This window comes from Typopeltis vanoorti, chromosome 24 (genome assembly GCF_054136105.1).
Source record: "Typopeltis vanoorti isolate ZY-2024b chromosome 24, IOZ_Tvanoo_1.0, whole genome shotgun sequence".
Taxonomy (NCBI): domain Eukaryota; kingdom Metazoa; phylum Arthropoda; class Arachnida; order Uropygi; family Thelyphonidae; genus Typopeltis; species Typopeltis vanoorti.
In genome coordinates this window covers 50,092,621-50,112,861 of record NC_143572.1, presented here as the reverse complement: position 1 = coordinate 50,112,861, position 20,241 = coordinate 50,092,621, and the positions used below count along the sequence as shown (strand labels likewise).

Below are 20,241 nucleotides of genomic sequence, written 5' to 3'. Positions count from 1 at the left end.
GCTGATGGAACTGATTTTGTCTTCTTTGGCGCTGAACCAACCGGCTTCTGTCCCCTGTTTTGACTGCTATTTGGATTTTGGTGTGTAATGGTGAATCCAAGTTTCATTCATAGTAATAAATCAATGCACGAAATTACTTTTATTCTTATTAAAATGCTTCAAGCACTGCTCAGAGATTTTTATGTGAGTTAATTTTTGATATGCTGTGTGCAAGCGTGGCACCATTCTTGTGCAAAGCTTTTCATATGCAATTCTTCATGCAAAATATATCCTACACGTTCTTTTGAAATACCTATAGTCTCAGAAATTTCATGCACTTTGACTCGCCGGTTGTGCACGTGATCAATGATTTCTGTGTTGTTACACTTTTTGGACGTCCTTCACTTCACATCTTCAATGCTGGTACGGCCATATTTAAACTCGGCAGTCCATTTCTTAATTGTCGAAAACAAAGGAGAAGAGTGCCCATAAACTTTTATGAACTTCGAATGAATTTCTTTTGGCATTAAACCTTCTTTTACAAAGAATATTATAACCGCACGATACTCAATTTTATCCATTTCAAGGGATACAGACAACACTTTTGCTTCAGACAGCTGTATAAAACAAACTTGATAGAATGACTTGCAATTTCACATGGATGTTTATGACAGATATACCAACTTAGAAAAAAAATGTTCCCAATAGTGTCGCCATCTATGGTCGAGGCTGAGAACTTTTCAGATCACCCTCGTAAATAAGAAAAATAAGAAGAATGATGCAGATAGAAGTCTGGGCCCAGTATTATTAGAACAGTACCGAAATTACATGAAATGCAAAGAATTCGTGTTAATTATTGTTGATGTCATTTGATGAAAATCAAGGCTCTAGTTGTAGAAAGTTTTTTCACTTGATTAAAAATTAAATTAGTATACTTCCAAGACTCCGTGTGAAGTTAGAAGACTCATCGCAGGAGGTCAAACACTCACAAACCACAATAACTATCATACTTTGCCTCGAAAACATTCAATGTTGGGGTACTCACTACCCACTCTGGCAATGAATTCCACTCATCAACCACCTGACAAACAAAAAATCTCTTTTTGAACTCTTTACTCATAGTTTCTAGGGATGACCTCTTGTTCCATCACCTATTACCCCATGGAATAATTCCCCTCTATCTATTTGATAGGCTCCTCTTACCAGCTTATATGTCTCAATGATATCACCACTCCTCCTATCTGCTGAGCTCTGAAGACCACATTCCCTCAAACCATCCTCATACTCAATATTCCAGAGTCCTGAGACAGTAATTTGCCTGTGCACTCTTCAATGTTTCCCTATCACAAAAATAGCCAGGTAACCCAATCTGTACATAGAAATCCAAATGAGACCTAGTTAGTGCCTTATACATTGTAACTATCACCTCCTTATCTGAACATTCAGAGTTCTTTGCATGATAAGAGAAATTTTCTGGGATAATCCTTACAACTTCCACAACGTACACCTGAACTTCAGTGCCCTATCTACCAAGATGCCTAGATTCATTGCTCCCTCCACCTCCTGAAGCAAAATTCCTAATGTAGTAAACCTGATTTCATCTTCTTTGGCCAAAGTGTATAACTTGACACTCAGCAGCATTGAAATGATATCCCCATTCTCCAAAGCACCAACCTATTCAAATCCTCTTGTAACAACAACACATTAGAATTTACTGAATTACTCTTTCTAATTTCACATCATCAGCAAAAACTGCATATCTTCTTTCACACCATGAACTATATCACTGATATATATATATATATAAGTTAAACACCAGTGGTCATACAACAGAACTCTGTGGCATTCCACTTGTCACCTTCCTTTTTGGGACACTCCTGCATACACAACTCACTGACCCATATTAGTACTCAAGCCTAGTAGCCAAGCTACCAAATGACTTTCCATCCTAATCAATTTCAACAGTCATTTATCATGCAATACTCAAATGCTTTAGCAAAATTCAAGTAAATTACTGTATAAACATCCCCCCCCCATCCAATATGCTAGTAACCCTGTTATAAAATGTAACCAAGTTACTAAAGCATGACCTCCCCTTAACAAACCCATGCTGTTCTCTCAAAAGATTTACATTCTCATTAATCCAAGTTTGTCTCTAACTAGCCTCTAACACCTTCACATACACACTGACCTATAGTTCAATACTACTGACTTCAATTCTCCTTTATGCAGTGGCACCCTTTCAATTCTTCTAGGGCTGTTCCTATTACCAAACTTCTGGCAAACAAATATGTCATGCAAAAGACATGGCACATTCTCATGGTAACATTCAATTATTGGAAGGAAAGGGGAACAAGGGAAAGCTATTGTGCATATACAATTCCTTATTCCTAATACTCCAATGAGCATTAGGAATAGTCAACAGAGGGTTAGTGCTGTTCACAGGAATAGAATGTAATGGTTATAGTATTTTTCAAAAAAGATAAAAGAGAAGGTGGGGTATTACTGATGATTTCAGAACAGTTATGTCCTTTCAATGTGGAACTTGAAGAAAGCAAAAATGATAAGGGTTTTGAGGCCATATGGTGTAAGGCTGAGGTTAGTACAGGGTGGCCATAAAATAACTTTCCCTCTTTGGAGGCATCTGTAGCTAAAACCAATAAACAGAATGAGATCAAATTTTATATAGACTTTTGAAGGCATAGGGAGATGATTTCTGCAAAAAAAAGATTTAGTAACAAAAGTCACCGATAGGAGAAATTTTGGCGCTGGCAGAGTAGAAAACAGTCAAATATTTGCAGTAAATGCAGGTAAAAAGGATATGCAAATTTTAATGTGCGTACGTGACAGCAGCGCCACCAATTGCACTTAAAAAGAAATTGGGAACATTCAGGCAGTTATTCGAATGACTGTCGGGTTATCAGTCAGTTCTTTCAGACGGCATGGCCGTCTCGATCCCCGGCACAACACTCCATGTGACTTTTGGCTGTAGGGGTATTTGAATTCAATTGTGTATGTTGGTGGCATTCCCAACTTGCATGTCTTGAAAGAGAACATAAAACGGGCTGTTATGAACATCCAATCCGACTCCTTACGCTCATGTCGCACACCGGATGAAATTTGTTGTACACAAGAAAGGTCAGCACATTGAAAATCATGTATGTGGTCCAGGGGACCCTGATCCTGATGAATAAAACATTATTTCCTGTGAGTTCAATCACTACATTAATTTCTGTGTCTCTCGCAAGTTGTTTTAGTTTAATTATTATTATTCTTATTATCATTGTAACACACCACATATCCAGCTGGAATGAGTGACACAGCTGTTGCTTACACCATTGAAATGTTATTATTTCATTTTATCTGCCTTTAATGTAATTATCTGCTTGTTTTCGGCTCTGCCAGTGCCAAAATTTCCCCTATCAGCGACTTTTGGTACTAAATCTTTTTTTCATGGAAATCATCTCCCTATGCCTTCAAAAGTCTCAATATAAAATTTGATCTCGTTCCGTTTATTGGTTTTAGCTACAGATGACTCCAAAGAGGGAAAGTTATTTTATGGCCACCCTGTACAAATTTTGGATATTTCATTGTGGTTGAAGGACATTGCTACAGGCCAAGGAAAGCAGAGGAAGATGATTCTGAAATGTTCAGTCAGACAAGACTAGTTAGTGACAGGAAGGTGATAATAATGGGTGACTTTAACTATGGAGTTTTGATTGGAAACAGGAAATGTGTGAAAAGGAGATCGAATTTTTTACTCGAGCTACTCAGGGACAGTTATCTTATGCAGCATGTAGTTGAAATAACACTGGAACACGAGGTATTAGATTTAATATATCATACAGTAATGATAGAAGAAAATGTTCACTAGTTGGGGAGAGTGATCATGTGGTTTTGACATAGGGAGTGGCTAGTCAAGTATTAGCTTTACAGAACAGGAGATATGGAATTACAAAGCAGGAGACTATGATAAATTAATGCAACACAGTGATGTGCAATGGCTTGATCAGTTGCAGAGAGAGAAAAATCAGTAGTGCCTGGGATTTGGTCATGAATCAATTACTTATGGCAACATTAGATTGTATTCCTAAGGTACAGAGGATAAATAAAGTAAGAGTGAAATGGATAAGTCATGGAATTATGCAGGAACCTTCTGAGAAAGAGGATGGATGTTATGGAGGAGTTATAAACAACAGGCTATCCATCAATAGCATAAGGAGTATAAGGTGACAAGTGTAGTAAGGAAAGAGAATTCGGCATCCCTGGAAGTTACGAAAGGAAACTGTAAGCAAGAGAGGTAGTTTCTTTGCATGGAGGGTGGTTGAAACCACGGAATACATTACCTGATAGAGTGGTAAGAGTGAGAACAGTCAATGAGTTTAAGGAGTGGTATGATAGACATTGTGTTTCCTAGGAGGGACCTCCCACGATGAGTCTTTTGACTCCATGGAGGCCTGAATAATAATATGAAAACCCTAGAGAACTATATAATTATGTTGCTAGTAGAAGAAAGGATGCATATGGCAAACTGACTTTAGTTGCAACTTGTGTTCCATCTCAAACATCTGTTGAAGACATAGTGGAAATGTTTGAGTATTTCTTTGGTGTATTTCATGTGAGGAGCTAAGAGTAGTATTGAATAACAATAGGAAGGAGGACAGAAAGCTGATAGTTCAAGAATGGGATGTGTTTTGAATATTAACCTTGATGAATAATAAGAGAATGTGTAAAAGATCTACAGTGCCAGGTCTTTTGCATGGTATATTTATTTGACAGAAGTATGGAAACAGGAACAGTCTCAGTAGTTTGACACTACTGACTTCGATTCTCCCTTATGCAGTGGCACCCAAAAATACTATAACCATTACATTCTATTCCTGTGAGCAGCACATCATCTTCTGTTAACCATGTCTCACTGATACCAATTTGTGGGTTAACTAACTGTATTAAGGCCACAAACTCTGTACCCTTATTCCTAATACTCCTTGCATTGGTGTATAAGCACAATAGCTTTCTCTTGGTTCCCCTTTCCTTCCCGCAATTCCATATCCCATCATTCAAGTAATTTGACTCTGTTGGTACTACTGAAGCTATAATAAATTTAGTTTAATCCTATATCCAAGTGTAAGCAAACAAAGTTTGCACCTGAAAATATCTTCACGACTGGGATAAGGTGGTGCAACACCAGGCAACTCCAAGCAAAGGTGGACCAAGCTCTCATTACTCCTTGTCTCAGTATCTCCCATAATGCAAAGCACATCTCCTTGTGGACATGTATACTGCTATGCATTAAGGGAAGGGCCACTACCCAGAACGGTTTCAACCTTTATTGAGGTCTGATGAGACCTCAATAAAGGAGGCAAACCCAAACGTGGAGATACTAAGGCAGAAGCAATAGGAGAGGTCATATTTACCTATAGGAGTTGCCAACAGGTGCACCACCTTATTATTGAATTACTCTGGATTTAGAGAAAGAAACCAAACGAAAAATAAACTTCCAACATCTTTCTCTAAATCCAGAGTAATTCAATAATAAGGTGGTGCACCTGTTGGCAACTCCTATAGGTAAATATGACCTCTCCTATTGCTTCTGCCTTAGTATCTCCACGTTTGGGTTTGCCTCCCACTGATGAGACCTCAATAAAGGTTGAAACTGGTCTGGGTAGTGGCCCTTCCCTTAATGCATAGCAGTATACATGTCCACAAGGAGATGTGCTTTGCATTATGGGAGATGCTGAGACAAGGAGTAATGAGAGCTTGGTCCACCTTTGCTTGGAGTTGCCTGGTGTTGCACTACCTTACCCCAGTCCTGAAGATATTTTCAGGTGCAAACTTTGTTTGCTTACACTTGGATAAAGGATTAAACTAAATTTATTATAGTCTGACCAAGTGAAAAATAAACTTCCAACATCTTTCTCTAAATCCACAGTAATTCAATAATAAGGTGGTACACCTGTTGGCAACTCCTATAGGTAAATATGACCTCTCCTATTGCTTCTGCCTTAGTATCTCCACGTTTGGGTCTACCTCCCACTGACGAGGGGTATATGAGGGGCTCTGCTTGGGGTAGGTTTTTGCCTGTCTCTGAGCAGGGCCACTGTTGAGATTATGGCTATGTCTGGTGGTAGGGTGAGCCTGCCACTGGGTAGAGCCAACACTGAGAAGTTCTTCTTGGTGACAGGGTAGGCCTGAGTGGAATGATGCTCAGTTGGGCGATCTTTCGGGATCGTCTAATTTTTAGAGAGGTCTTTACTTAAATACACCTCAATAAAGGTTGAAACCGGTCTGGGTAGTGGCCCTTCCCTTAATGCATAGCAGTATACATGTCTGCAAGGAGATGTGCTTTGCATTATGGGAGATGCTGAGACAAGGAGTAATGAGAGCTTGGTTCCCCCCTTTCCTTGGAGTTGCCTGGTGTTGCACTACCTTACCCCAGTCCTGAAGATATTTTCAAGCACAAACTTTGTTTGCTCACATTAGATAAAGGATTAAACTAAATTTATTATAGTCTAAAAAAGTGAAAAATAAACTTCCAACTACTGAAGCTATCCTTCCCTCCCTATCTTGTCTTCCTTTGTCCCTTATTCCACACCAATTTTTGCATGTTACACTCACAGTCCCACCATCTACTTTTTGTTTCCCTAACTAGCTACATGTTCTCTTCTTTTCATCAACAATCTACCCAGCCTCACACTACTGTGCTCACTCGATGCAGACTTGTAGCAAATACCTCTCTACTACCTTCAAATTTATTCCATACATCAACAAACTCAAATCTTTTCTTCCCACATTGTAGTTATCATGCCATTAACGAACACTGCTCTTCTCAGCTGTCTATCACATCCTGGTAACACACTCACAATTTTTTCTCTCGCACTCTTTTGCTTCGCTGTCTCTGGCAACACTTGCAAATTACATGCTATTGCATTCACACTTATTGCAAGCCACTTGTTTCAACCAGCACAGTCGACTCGTCTGCATTTCCTCTCCTTTTTGACAACCTCGGTCATTCTTCTGATTGTTGCTCCTCTAAATCTACTTGGCACTTGCTCCATTTTCGCAACCTTCACTATAGTCCCCATACAGCACTATGCTACTTTCCACTATTCCATTGCATTAATCTCTGACTCACCTGCCACCTTCCTTTTTACATTTCCAACTAAGTGCCTCTTCTCTAAATATCCTATCTCAATCTGCACATGCCTTAATTCATTCCCAACCTTACTAATGCTTTTCTAATATCCTCACTTGTGTTCATATCTTTCATGCTATCTTCTTTACCATTCTTCATTCACTCTGCTGTATCATTTATCACATCTGCACTATATTTACTACTCCTGACTTTTGCCATTTGTATCACTCACATCATTTATGCTACCATCAACTCTTTCCTTCAGCAGATTGCTAGTTTGCTTTTTCATCGTACTACTCATTTGCTGCTCTTTTACCATATCTCTTTATTATCATATGCGCACTCATTATTCTCATTGCATTCTCACTAAGTGCAACCAAGAAAAGACTCTTAAGAGGACATAAGTCCTTAAGTAAATGAAATGTAAGCATTAGTAGCATACATTTTAAACCCACATAAAGAAAAGGAGATTTCTGTATAATTACATGTAATATGTGGTAAGAATTAGAGAATGTATTACTTTTGTTTTGCTGTCATAACATTTAGTTTTTTTAAAAACCAACTATAAAAATATTTATATAAAGTAGACCAATACCATGGACAAGTAAATTTTTTTTTTTTTTTGCCAGAAGATTTAAGTTGCATTTTTGGAGTCCAAATATCTAAAGATAATTTACTGTCCATCATTTATTCACAAACAAACAGATACATTAAGAGAGATTACCATCGCTATTTAGGCCTTTTATGATTAATGGCCACGCCTCAACTTAATAGCAAGAATTAGCTTGGAGGACAAAGACAGAATTTAGTCTTTCAGACTAAATATTGCATTTAAATTCTTTAACACCAAGTTTAAAATTTGAGGTTTTGCAATTAGTCCTATAATACCAGTGTATGTATGTATTCATATCAAGGCTGGAAAAAGATTCACTGGAGTAGACAAATTCTGACAATGTTCTTTAGAGATAAAATTAACAGGACTTAATTCATATAGCTTAAGCAGTTCATTATTAATTACAAAATTCACAAGATTAATCATTTGCTTAATTAATCAACTGATCTCTGCAATTTTGAATATCTCATATTTCATAATGAATTCCAGTTAATATACAAAATTTTATTGATCTTCATTAATCAGTTCAGTTTCTGATACCAGATGAAAAATCTAATACCTTCCCATACCTAATTACAAAACTCTTCAGTTAATATTTTATAAAAATGCCATAATAAAGAAAATGTTGAAGTCTTATCATGAGTAATGTTTTCATTTCTAGAATTTGTAAATAATACAAATGTTATTTCAAATAGCTATAATACAAGTTGCTCTAATACAGTAATAAAAGGGTTATTTCATTTTAAGGATTATTTCATACTGCTATCACTCCAGTCAATGGCATAGCTAGGGGGCGGTCCACCCCGGGTGGCACTTTGAACCTTTTTGAACTTTTACAGTTAATTCTAAAATACAGTTTCGAGAACTAATTTCCAAATATTGTAATTCTACTGCGAATTTTCCTCACAATTTCCTGCAAGTGTTGTGTTGCTAGTTGTGAGAGGAGTTTTTCTAAATAAAGCTGATTAAGAATTACCTGCATTACTATGAAATAGACTTCGCCTATGTCATCGACGATTTTGCTAACAGAAAAGCAAGAAATATAACATTTTAGAATGTTGATATTAAAGTTTTACTTCAAAAATAAACATAGTGTTTTAATTTATTTCCCTATATGTCGTTTTGACTTTATGTAGTATTTTTGGTGTGTATTGAGAGGGGTGGCAAAAGCTCTAGCTACACACCACTGACTCCAGTACTCCTGAAAGTGATGGAAAAGGTCATCAACAACCACCTTCTTCACAACATGGAGAATCGTCATTTAATTAGTGGTCAACGTAGATTCTACCATTCTCATTCTACAGCAGGTCTTCTCATTTACCTTTGGACACACCAGGCTATGGAAAGATTTGGAGAAATCCACACTGTCATTCTTGACATCTCAAAAGACAATAGGTTGTGTCTGGCATGCAGGCCTTCTCAATAAGCTACTATTTCATGGTCTCCCTTCTGCCCTTTGTGACCAGATTGCCTGCTTTATTTCTTATTTTTCTTTGCATGTCATAGTTGGTGAGCAAACACTATCTCAGGGTTCTGTATGCTCACCCATGTTATTCCTCTTTTATATCATCCTTTGAGTTCACATCCTATTCAGTTTTGCTGATATCAGTCCTCTCTGTTCCTCTTTTTCATTTGAGAAACCCTGTAGTAATCAAATGATTGATGTTTCAAGTTCTGCCATAAGCAACGTTTTAAACAGTGATCTCCTCACAAACCTCAAGTGGGGATGAAGACAACTTAGTAAATTCCACTATTATTAAAAACACAACCCTGAACTCATACACCTTACTTCTGATAAGGATTTGACATTCTTTCAAGATCAATTTTTCCTACAATGGTTAATTTTTATATCTGGCTTATCTTGGCATAAACATATATCAATAGCCTGTCTAAAAAACCAGGCATTCTTTTTCATTCAAAAGACTAACACTTATAAATCTCAACCCTGAAGAACCTAAGTCTACTGTTCTCACATTTTGGGGGGTGCACCCAAAACTTCCCTAAGATATAAAAATATGTTTATTAACTGGCTTATATTTTGCTGGATTTCAAACCAACATCTTCAGACCAAAAAGATGTTACAGTTTACATGCAACAATAAGTGAAACAGTTTAAACTTTAATGGATGTGATCAACTCCTACACAACTGTAATACTTCTTTTATACAAGATTAGAGGGTGCCAAATTAGGACTTTAGATCTTTTGTCAATTTGAACTCTTTCACTCACTGTTGTGGTAAACTATAACATGTTTGCTCCGAAGATACTGGTTTTAAAATCCAGTGAAATATAAGCCAGTTAATAAACATCTTTTTATAATTTAGAGTGTTTGGTGTTGTGATATTGTTAAAATAAGTTATGAATAATGTCTTAAGCTTCTCAATTAGATTGACAAGCTTAAGAAAAGGGCAAATCTGCCTAACAGGCAACCAATCTTTGCAAGATTCCCTTATCATCACTATCCCCATAAGTGTTCCATTTCTGCATCATGCTTTATTTATTTATTTATTTGTTAATAGGTACTTTCATGGGCATTGCTCTTCTGAGTTGGCCATTAGTATTCCTCACTTTCCTCTAATTATGTAAAAATTAGAGCAGCCAGTGGTTGACATGCACGAGCATTCCAATTCCAAACATATTAAACCAACATTTCATCTTCCTTTGTTCCACCATGTTGGAGGCTTAATGGATTGTAATACAGCAGTCAGCAAGGATTACAACAGAATTTAATACTTCCTACATTTCATCTCAGTCACTGTGACATCTTCAAGGATTACACAAAAAAACTAATGTAACATATACACAAATACCACACAATACTAAGCCAGCCACGTGGGTGACTCTAAAGTCCTATCTAGGTGGAGCGCCCTCTAGGGGCGGTTGTAGGTGGTCTGGAATGTAAGGTGGGATCTCTGATGATAAGTGTTTCCCAAATCTTAGGAAGCTTAATGCAACCATATTTATTTAGATTTGGTTGATTTCTGAGAGCTGCTGTAGATTCTAAAATTAGTCTCTCTTTTTTTGAATTTGCTGTGGTGGAGCATGGTGGTGTTTTTCCAAGAGATCCTGTGGGTTGTATCCAAGACATGGTCAGCCAGGCCTGACTGACCATAGTCTTGGTTGCAGATGTATGACTTCTGTTCCTCTAGGCAGATGGTTGCTGATCTGTCTGTCTGTCTGTCCAAAGTGCACCAGATTACAGGAACAGCATACCTTATAAACTCCATGCACTGAGAGAGGAGGGAGATAAGAGTAACAAGTCTACGGTGGGACTTAAATGCAGGTTGTGTGTAGGTTGTACTTTTTTAAAATCTTGGCTATTTTTTGCAATGTGCCATGGATGTAGGGTATGGTGATGGCATTTCTAAACGCTTTCTGAAGAGATGGCCGAGGAATGAGGAAGGAACTGATTTTTTTTTTTAAATACTGCGATCGCTCTAGCCATCTGCCTAGAGGAACACAAGTCATACATCTGCAACCACGACTATGGTCAGTCAGGCCTGGCTGACCATGTCTTGGATACAACCCACAGGATCTCTTGGGAAAAAACCACCATGCTCCACCACAGCAAATTCAAAAAAGAGAGATTAATTTTAGAATCTGCAGCAGCTCTCAGAAATCAACCAAATCTAAATAAATACGGTTGCATTAAGCTTCCTAAGATTTGGGAAACACTTATCATCGGAGATCCCACCTTACATTCCAGGCCACCTACAACCGTCCCTATAGGGCGCTCCACCTAGATAGGACTTTAGAGTCAATCACGTGGTTGGCTTAGTATTGTGTGATATTTGTGTATATGTTACATTAGTTTTTTGTGTAATCCCTGAAGAATGTCTCAGTGACTGAGACAAAACATGACTTGACTGACTTATTGCTTTTTACATCAGGATTTTCCATGTTTCTAAGTACAGTGCTACGTCTCTTGCTTTCCCCCAGCTCGACCATCCTAGTTTGCTTCATTCTTGGATTACCATCATGCCATGTCATTTTGGGTCTCCCCTTCTTCCTTTTACGATCAGGCGTCCATGTCAATGATGCTATTCTTGTGTGTTCTGATGTTGGCCTATCCATGCCCATCTGTTTCTTTAACTCTATTATAATGGGTTTTGTTTTGTTGTAAATTTCAATATTTGAGATTTTATTTGGCCAGTAAATTTTGAGAATTCTGCGAAGATATTTTGTTTGGAAAGCATCTATTTTATTTTCTTGTTGTTTGGTTAATTTCCATGATTCACTTCCATAAAGTAATACAGATTTAACAGTTGAGTTAAAAATTTGCACCTTTAAGTTTGTTTTTATATTGGATGATTTCCAAATTTTCTGTAAAGTTAAATGGGCAGCAAAATTTTTTTGTTCTTATTGCAATGTCTTCATTGGTACCACTTATGTTGACAGTTGCTCTGAGATAATTAAAAGTGTTTGTCACTTCTATTTGATTTCCATTTATAACAATTGGGTCATTCTTTTTACTGTTGATTTTTAATATTTTGGTTTTCTTCTCACTGATTTGTAAGCCTATTTGTTTAGCAGTTTCCTCTAACTTTGCTGTCTTAATTTTCATGTCTTCAAATCTGGATGATAGTAGTACAATGTCGTCAGCATAGTCCAAATCTTCTAACGTGGTGTCAAAGTTCCATCTTATTCCAGTTTTCAGGTTTTTCAGGATATGCCGCATTATCCAATCTACGACAATGATGAAAAGTGTTCCAGACATGACACAACCTTGCTTAACACCAGTTTTGATGTAAAAACTTACGGAAGCTGTTCCATTTAATAGAATTTGTCCTTTACTTCCATCATACAAATCTTTTATAATATATTATTTTGTCAGGAAATCCATAAATTTTCAGGATTTTCCATAGATATTCTCTGTCTAAGCTGTCGAAAGCTTTGGCAAAATCAATAAAACTGAGATACATAGTTGAATTTAGGTCAACACACTGTTCAATTATGTTTCTAAGAATAAAAATTTTATTCATTGTGCTTCTTCCATTTCTAAAGTTTGTTTGTTCGATTCTCAGAATTTTCTCAATGCTATTTTTTATTCTGCTTATTTTAATGAAGATCTTTGATGGTACTGACAATAGGCTGATTCCTCTCCAATTGGTGCATTCTCTAAGATCACCTTTTTTTTTTGAATTTTGACTATTTGTGATTCTTTCCAGGTACTTGCAACCTTCTCAGATGCCCATATGATATTAAACAGTTTAATACAGTATAGTTGATGATGTTTTTAGGTCAGCTTTGAGCAGTTCAGCACTAATGTTATCATTTCCACTTGTTTTTCTATTCTTTTGGATCTTGATTGCTTCCATGATTTCTTGCATGTGATCTCTCCCATGTTTACATGAAATTCGAATTGATTTGGCATCTCTTCTAAAGGGGATTTGATATTTGGATTTATAGAGTTGTGTTTAACATTTAATAATTTTTCAAAGTACTCTTTTCATCTTTGTTGAACTTCTTGCTCTTGAGTTAGTAGGTGACCATTTTTATCTTTAATCCCACATTCATTCATCTGATAGGTTGAATGAATGTGGTAGGTTCTGATAGGTTCCTCCAAGTTGTCTTATAATTTTATAAACTTCTCCAAGATTTCCGGTATCATTCGCTCTCTGAGCATCCTAAGCCAACAGCTGATATTAGTTTCTCTTGTCATTTCTGGCAGAGTGCTTTACCTCTTATGTACTTCTTGGTATTGCTTCTGATATTCTCCACGTAATCTTTCTGATTTACAGTTGTTTATTTTCTCTTTTATCTTCTTCCTTTCTTCAATTAGTTTTAATGTCTTTCCTGTAATCCATTCTTTGTGTGACTTCCCACTTATCGCTCCTAAAATATCTTCTGTAGTTTTATTGACGGCTTCTTTACACTTTTCCCAGTTGGCTTCAATTTTATTTTCCTCATAATTTTCATTTGATTCTTTCAAAACTGAGATTCTATTCTTTAGTTCATTGGTAAATTTCTCTTTTATTTTATTTTCTTTCAGTTTATCAATATTATATTTAATTTTCTTATTCTTTTTTAGTTTTGAATTTCTTGCTAGCTTTAATTTAACTATTGCAGTAAGCAGAAAATGGTCTGAAGCTGCATCAACTCCTCTTTTAACCCTTACATCTTGTAATGTCCTCTTGAAAGTATTACATATAGCAATGTGATCGATCTGGTTTTTTGTTTTTCCATTGGGGGAGATCTATATTAGTTTGTGAATTTCCTTATGTTTAAAGATACTACCTCCTATAATGAGGTTATTTAATTTACAGAAGGATGCAAAAAGTTCTCCATTTTCATTTTGCTCACCACTTGCTTTGTTTCCTATAGCACGTTCATCCTCCTCCTTTCTTTTTCCCTACTTTAGCATTCATGTCGCCCATCAAAATTAACAAGTCATGTTTAGGGACTTTATCAATCACTTTTTGGAGTTGTTCATAGAATTGTTCTTTCTCCATTTCTTCGGCATCATTTGTGAGTGCATATACTTGTACAATGGTTAATTTCATGAACCTGGAGAAAAATCTAGGTTTAATTATTCGGTTATTTATTGGGTTCCATTCCATCAGACTTTTCCTAGCTTTCTCACTTACAATCACTGCAACTCCTTTCTCATGTCTTTTATCATCTCCCGAATGCAAGATGCAATATTTGTCAGTTGTTCTTATCTCACCAAAAACCTGTCCATCTTGTTTCAGCAATTCCTAAGATATCAAGACATATTTACTCATCTCCTTGACTATCTGCTTAGTTTTTCCAATTTGGTACATTGTGCAACCGTTCCATGTTCCAATTTTAAGTTTAATTTTAGGGTGAGTGATTGACTTCATTCACAAGTGAGGTTCCATGAGGCTTTACCCCACCTGCATCATAGATGTTTGGCCCCCCTCTAAAGTCCTGTAAATATTCGTCTGTTGGGAGACGACAGGTCATAGCACTCTGCCCCAAGGGATTTCTTGCTTCACTCGTGGTTTCTGTAATCATAAGTTTTTTATGAGGATAGGTGATTAGTCCATCACTCAACTTTCCTCTTTTAACCGGGCTTAGGACCGGCATAGGGACGAGCATATGCTGCACTTATGGCAGAGTTGAGATGAAATATAGGAAGTATTAAATTCTGTTGTAATCCTTTCTGAGTACTGTATACAATCCATTAAGCTTCCAACATGATGTCCTCACAGCACTTAAGCCTCAACACACGGATCCTTTGTTCCACCTATCTCTGTTCTTTAGAACATCCTTCTTCATACTGTTTTTCCAAATGAGTACAACAGACCCACCCACACACACACACACCAATTTTTCAAGAAACCTGTCAACACATGACATTGCATATATTATAGTGCTGGTGACTTCTTTGTGTAAGGTCAACATAAAAAAAAATAATAAATAATGAGGAAGTAACCAGCTCTTTCTCCAAAGATCTTCTTCTTCTTCTACGCGTTATTCCCGCTTCCCATGCAGGGTCCGCGTGTTACTTTAGATGCGACTTATTTGTTAGTACTACTCCCAACCGACCCGTCGCCTGGTCTGCCGCTGGGAGATATATATATATATATATTTTTTTTTTTGACTGTAGAGGCGTATGTTCACGGGCCGGTTTGCCTGTTTGCGGGAATGAAAAACGCCAGATAAACTGTCGGGAAAAACCCTACTGACCGTGCCCAAGACCGGCTAACTTGGCTATGCCTGAGGAAGATCCTCAAATTCCTCACGTTTACAACGGGAATCGAACCTGGGACACTCCTTCCCCAAGCATATGGTTGCGAAGCGCAAAGCCACTAGGCTAACCGCGCGGTTCTTTCTCCAAAGATGAAAGTGCTTATTTTGTGTGGATACTTATGCAAAGAAGTGATGGTTTGGTGTATATGAAAAAAAAATAAAATTAAAAAAAAAAAAAAAAAAAAGGTATTTTTTTCTGGGAAAACTCCCATGTTACTCCTCTTAAAAACTATTATTTTTAGGCTATTTTGCCTGCTTTTGTTTAGGAGTGCCCCTTTTTTAATGTCATTGGCTTTTAACTCAAGAATTCTTAGGGCATTGCAGATGTATTTTAGAGACAAATATATGTAGCATAATAGAAGAAAATTCGCACATACCTTTTCTTGGATGTTGTTGCCTGTCTTCTTTCTGCAGTGTGCATACTTCTGCTGTTATGGTGTTGAAAGGGGGAGTTGGGGAATCTTAGGCAATGTGGGAAAATTAATTTAAAAAAAACCAGGTTTTTTAATATAATATATACATGTATTATTTTTAAGGGTGGGCGGAGTGCTTTTTTTGTAGGGTGGGAAAAAGATGAAAAAGGGGAGCTGAAATTAGAAACAGTTTTTTTTTTAGAGGAAGGGAAGAGTTTATGGGAAAAGGGAGCCGGGGAGAGGGTTGACGGGGTGCGAGCCATTTTGACCGTGTGAGTCATCGTCTGAACTCATGGAGGAAGTGGATGCTATGTCATGTCAGCTTGGTGCCTCTGCCTTTGAAGTGTTCGTGTTATCGCCTATTGGTCGGAGTTGTGACCTAATTTTTATCCTAATAAAAATTAGGTCACCACTCCGATCAATAGGCGATAACACGAAGTTTTCAAAGGCAAAGGCACCAAGCCGACATGACATAGCATCCACTTCCTCCATTAATTCAGACGATGACCCACATGGTCGAAATGGCTCGCATCCCTTCAACCCTCTCCCCCTTTTCCCATAAACCCTTCCCCTTTCTCTAAAAATAAAAAACAGTTTCTAATTTCAACCCCCTTTTTCATCTTTTTCCCACCGTACAAAAAAATTGCTCTGCCCACCCTTAAAAATAATATATGTATATATTATATTAAAAATCCGGGTTTTTCAAATTAATTCTCCCACATTGCCTAAGCCCCCCTCCCCTTTCAACATCATAACAGCAGAAGTATGCACACTGTAGAAAGAAGACAGGCAACAACAACATCCAAGAAAAGGTATATGCGAATTTTCTTCTATTATGCTACATATATTTGTCTCTAAAATACATCTGCAATGCCCTAAGAATTCTTGAGTAAAAAGCCAATGACATTAAAAAAGGGGCACTCCTAAACAAAAGCAGGCAAAATAGCCGTAAAAATAATCTTAAAAAAAAATGTCGCCTGAGCCAAATCATAGGTTTTGGATGAAAGGAATCAAGAGTTAAATGTAAACAGAATGACAGCTTTTGTAGGGCTCTGTCAGAGGAAATTTTGAATCTTTCTTGCCTTGAGTCCTGAGAAAAACAGCAAGACCTTTCATAAATTTAAATTTACAAATCTGAAACATAAAAGTGTCAATTCATTATAATTTTTAATTCCAGTAAACTGTTCAATTATTTAAAATTTTAAATTCATAGTTTGCTTAATTCATTGCCTTTGTTATTGGTTTTAGTCATGTTTTTTTTAGCTATTTGATAAACATTTCTATGCTTGGCTATTATTGGTTCTTAATCTTCAACATTTTTTGAGCTCAATTAAACTTAATAGCAAATACTATGTCATCTTTAAAAAATATATATGCAGGCATGCCAAATTAATAATCCTTTTTAATGTAATAAAAATCTTGTTTAATTTAAATTTTATTTTTAGCAAGTTGGATAGAGGGGCAGCTCCATTATCAAAATAACTTTTTCCAGTTTTGTCAGTTAAAGAATCATTTTCAGTGGCAGATAATTTGACACTAAAATACGAAGTCGATTAATTGATGAAAGTGCAAATAACTAACTAAAAAACTTATTTTACAAGTGAAATATTGAATTAAATTTTGTTTTTGTACTTTTTCATTCAAAATTTTTTTTATACTGCATGTAGCTCATTAGAAGTGGTGTTTGCACTCCACTGCGCTTGAGTACACGAAGGAAGACTTGGGTTCAAATCTAGTCGCCAACTAGAGGAACATTTTCTAAGCCTTTCTTCGACCGGTTCCCGAGTTAGTCAATCTCTGGCATGGGCAAGCGGGTTTTTCGTCTCATAAACTCAAGAAAATCGACCGTCAAACCCGTGCTAGTTTCAGACATTAAAAATATTGTGTTAGGGTTAGGGACCATGAGATGGTGGCACTTGTTCAGTGCGTGCTGATTAAATTAGCAATAGTCTTGAGCCAGCTATCACTGATTGGTTACCAGAGGAGATTGAACTGCCCGCTCAGTCTCCAAAAGATAGATAGGCCCAAAATGGCCTTGCCTACTCTTTACTGGAATAAAGGGTATTAGTTGATTTTTTTTATCTTAAAATTAAAATTTGTTTGCATCTGTTATGTAATTTTCAGACATTTTTGTTATACGTAATTAAACACACGCGCACACATGTTTTATAGTGTGCTTAAATATTTACTTTGTATATATTAATTCAAAATAAAGTTATAATAAAAATTTAATGTCAAATCTGTATTTTATTCATTACATAAATGTATTAATGGAAATAAAATGCAAAAAAAAATAGAAAAGGAATGTATTGGAACATAATAAATACATTGAAAAAAAATATATAATTTTCATGAGAAAATTTATAGTTCTAGGAATTCTTTTGACTTTAAAAAATGTGTAAATTGCACACAACTAGAAACTCTAGTTGTGTGCAATTTAAAAAAAAAATTAAAAAGCTATTAAAAGTGAAGTTGAATGTATGCATAAAAAGTTAATCAAGTTTAAATGTGTACAGATATAAAGATATACAAGAGATTATGTATTATTAGTGCTTAAACTATTCAAGTCCATTCTTTTGCAAAGAGAAATTTGATTTATACCCCCTTCTGGCAACTCTACATAACATTCAAGCAATTCTAAATTTGGTGCATTTGTAACTCTTTCATTTTATTTGAGGACTATCTTCTGAATTAACAGCCTTAATAAAAATGCTTCTTATTTCTATAAGAAGCATTCAAATCAACTATAAATTCATGCATCTCAGTTAAGAGGAAATTCTATAAGCACGTAATGAAATGCCACTTTATAACATGTCAAGTGATATAAGAAAAGCAGTACTAGCAAAATATAGTACTGCATCCAGTTATAGTAAACTGTACTGAACGAGACTAAAAACAGGTTGAGACAGACTTTATTATAAGCTTTTTTTTTCTCACACTGTACATAATAAGGATCTCAAGAATAAAATTAAAATTCATGAATATACTTATCAGCCAATTTCAGAAATTATCTTTAAACACAATGACAAAAGTCAGAATTAAGTAATGTCCTCAGCTTTAACTACATATAATTTAAGGAAATTAGGAAAAGATTTTCATAATTTTTTTTTTTTTTAATTTCAGCATACTGATTTATTATTATATTACCTGATTACCCTTGTCTAGTTCTTTCACATTTTCTGTAGCTGTTTTAGCTTGTGTTTGTGTTGCAGAAGCAAAATACCTGAAAAAAATAAATAAATAAATAAAAAGCAAAAAATAAATATATAAAAATGAATAGAATGTAAGAGTAAACATGTGCTCAAAATTTAGGGGAAAAAAAGTTCACTCCCCTAACATAAACAGGTAACTTTAAAAAAGTTTAATGACTACAAATATAGGGTTTAGATATATACGTTGGCAAAAGTTTTGCAATGTTTATGTTAGAATTACTGTATTTTACAATTAATAAATCAAGAACAAAATGAATATCAAAAGAAAAGGAATGCTTACTCAGCTGAGAAAGCAGCAATCTTTTGTGCTGTCATAAAAGAAATGTGGAAGATGTACATTCTATGTGAGTGCACACACACACACACACACACACACACACACACACACACACACACACACACACACACACACACACACACACACACACACACACACAATCCAGTATGTAACTGGATATCTATATTAAACTCACAAGTGCAAAGTGTATGGGATATCTGAATTTTAATACAGATACCCTACACACTCTTATACTGAGAAATAAAACATCCTTGTTATAGAACAAAACAGCAGAATAGTAATATTTCAGATATTTTGAAACATCTGAAAAAAAAGGGGGGGGGGAAGAGCAAAGCTAATAATAATGTTAAGTATCTGATGGATGCTGTTCATAAACTAATCACAACACAATATTGCTGCACAAGAAAAGTCTTATATTATAGGCAGCTCTGTAGTACGGCTGAAAGACATTGCACCTTTTAATTGAAAAAGACCCAAATTTGATATTTGTCCTGATGCAAGCAATCGTTACATGCCATTTTTCTGAAGGTGAGCGAGCCAATATCATACAAAAGTAAAAGGATTTTTCTCCCGGAAACTCTGGATTTTCAACCCAAATGTAGATAAGCTGGCCAGAGAGTATATGCAATTAACAGACAAAAATATTATTAGTGATTGGCAGATGGTGGATAGTGGCATAGGGTGTAAATGGAAGTTATAAAGTGAAGTTATAGACCATGGGTTGTGTGGTGCCCTATTATAGTCTTATATAGTCTTTGCAAGTGTTATGTAATAGTGTTGACAGTGATATCTCCATGCTTTCTGGATGCAAGAATATACAGAGGATATGAAGTGATCACAATTTCGTTTTGCGCAATATATAAATAAATACGATAT

At 36.0% G+C, this 20,241-nt stretch overlaps 1 protein-coding gene across 1 annotated transcript in view; it reads right to left on the bottom strand.

The window, feature by feature from the left end:
- Nucleotides 1–20,241, bottom strand: part of Acadvl (Acyl-CoA dehydrogenase very long chain) — a 208,329-nt gene that overhangs the window by 169,064 nt on the left and 19,024 nt on the right. Inside the window, exon 2 of the mRNA XM_090414015.1 lies at nt 19,003–19,078. Coding sequence (XP_090270141.1) covers nt 19,003–19,078 — 76 coding nt within the window. The remainder of the gene's footprint in view (nt 1–19,002; nt 19,079–20,241) is intronic.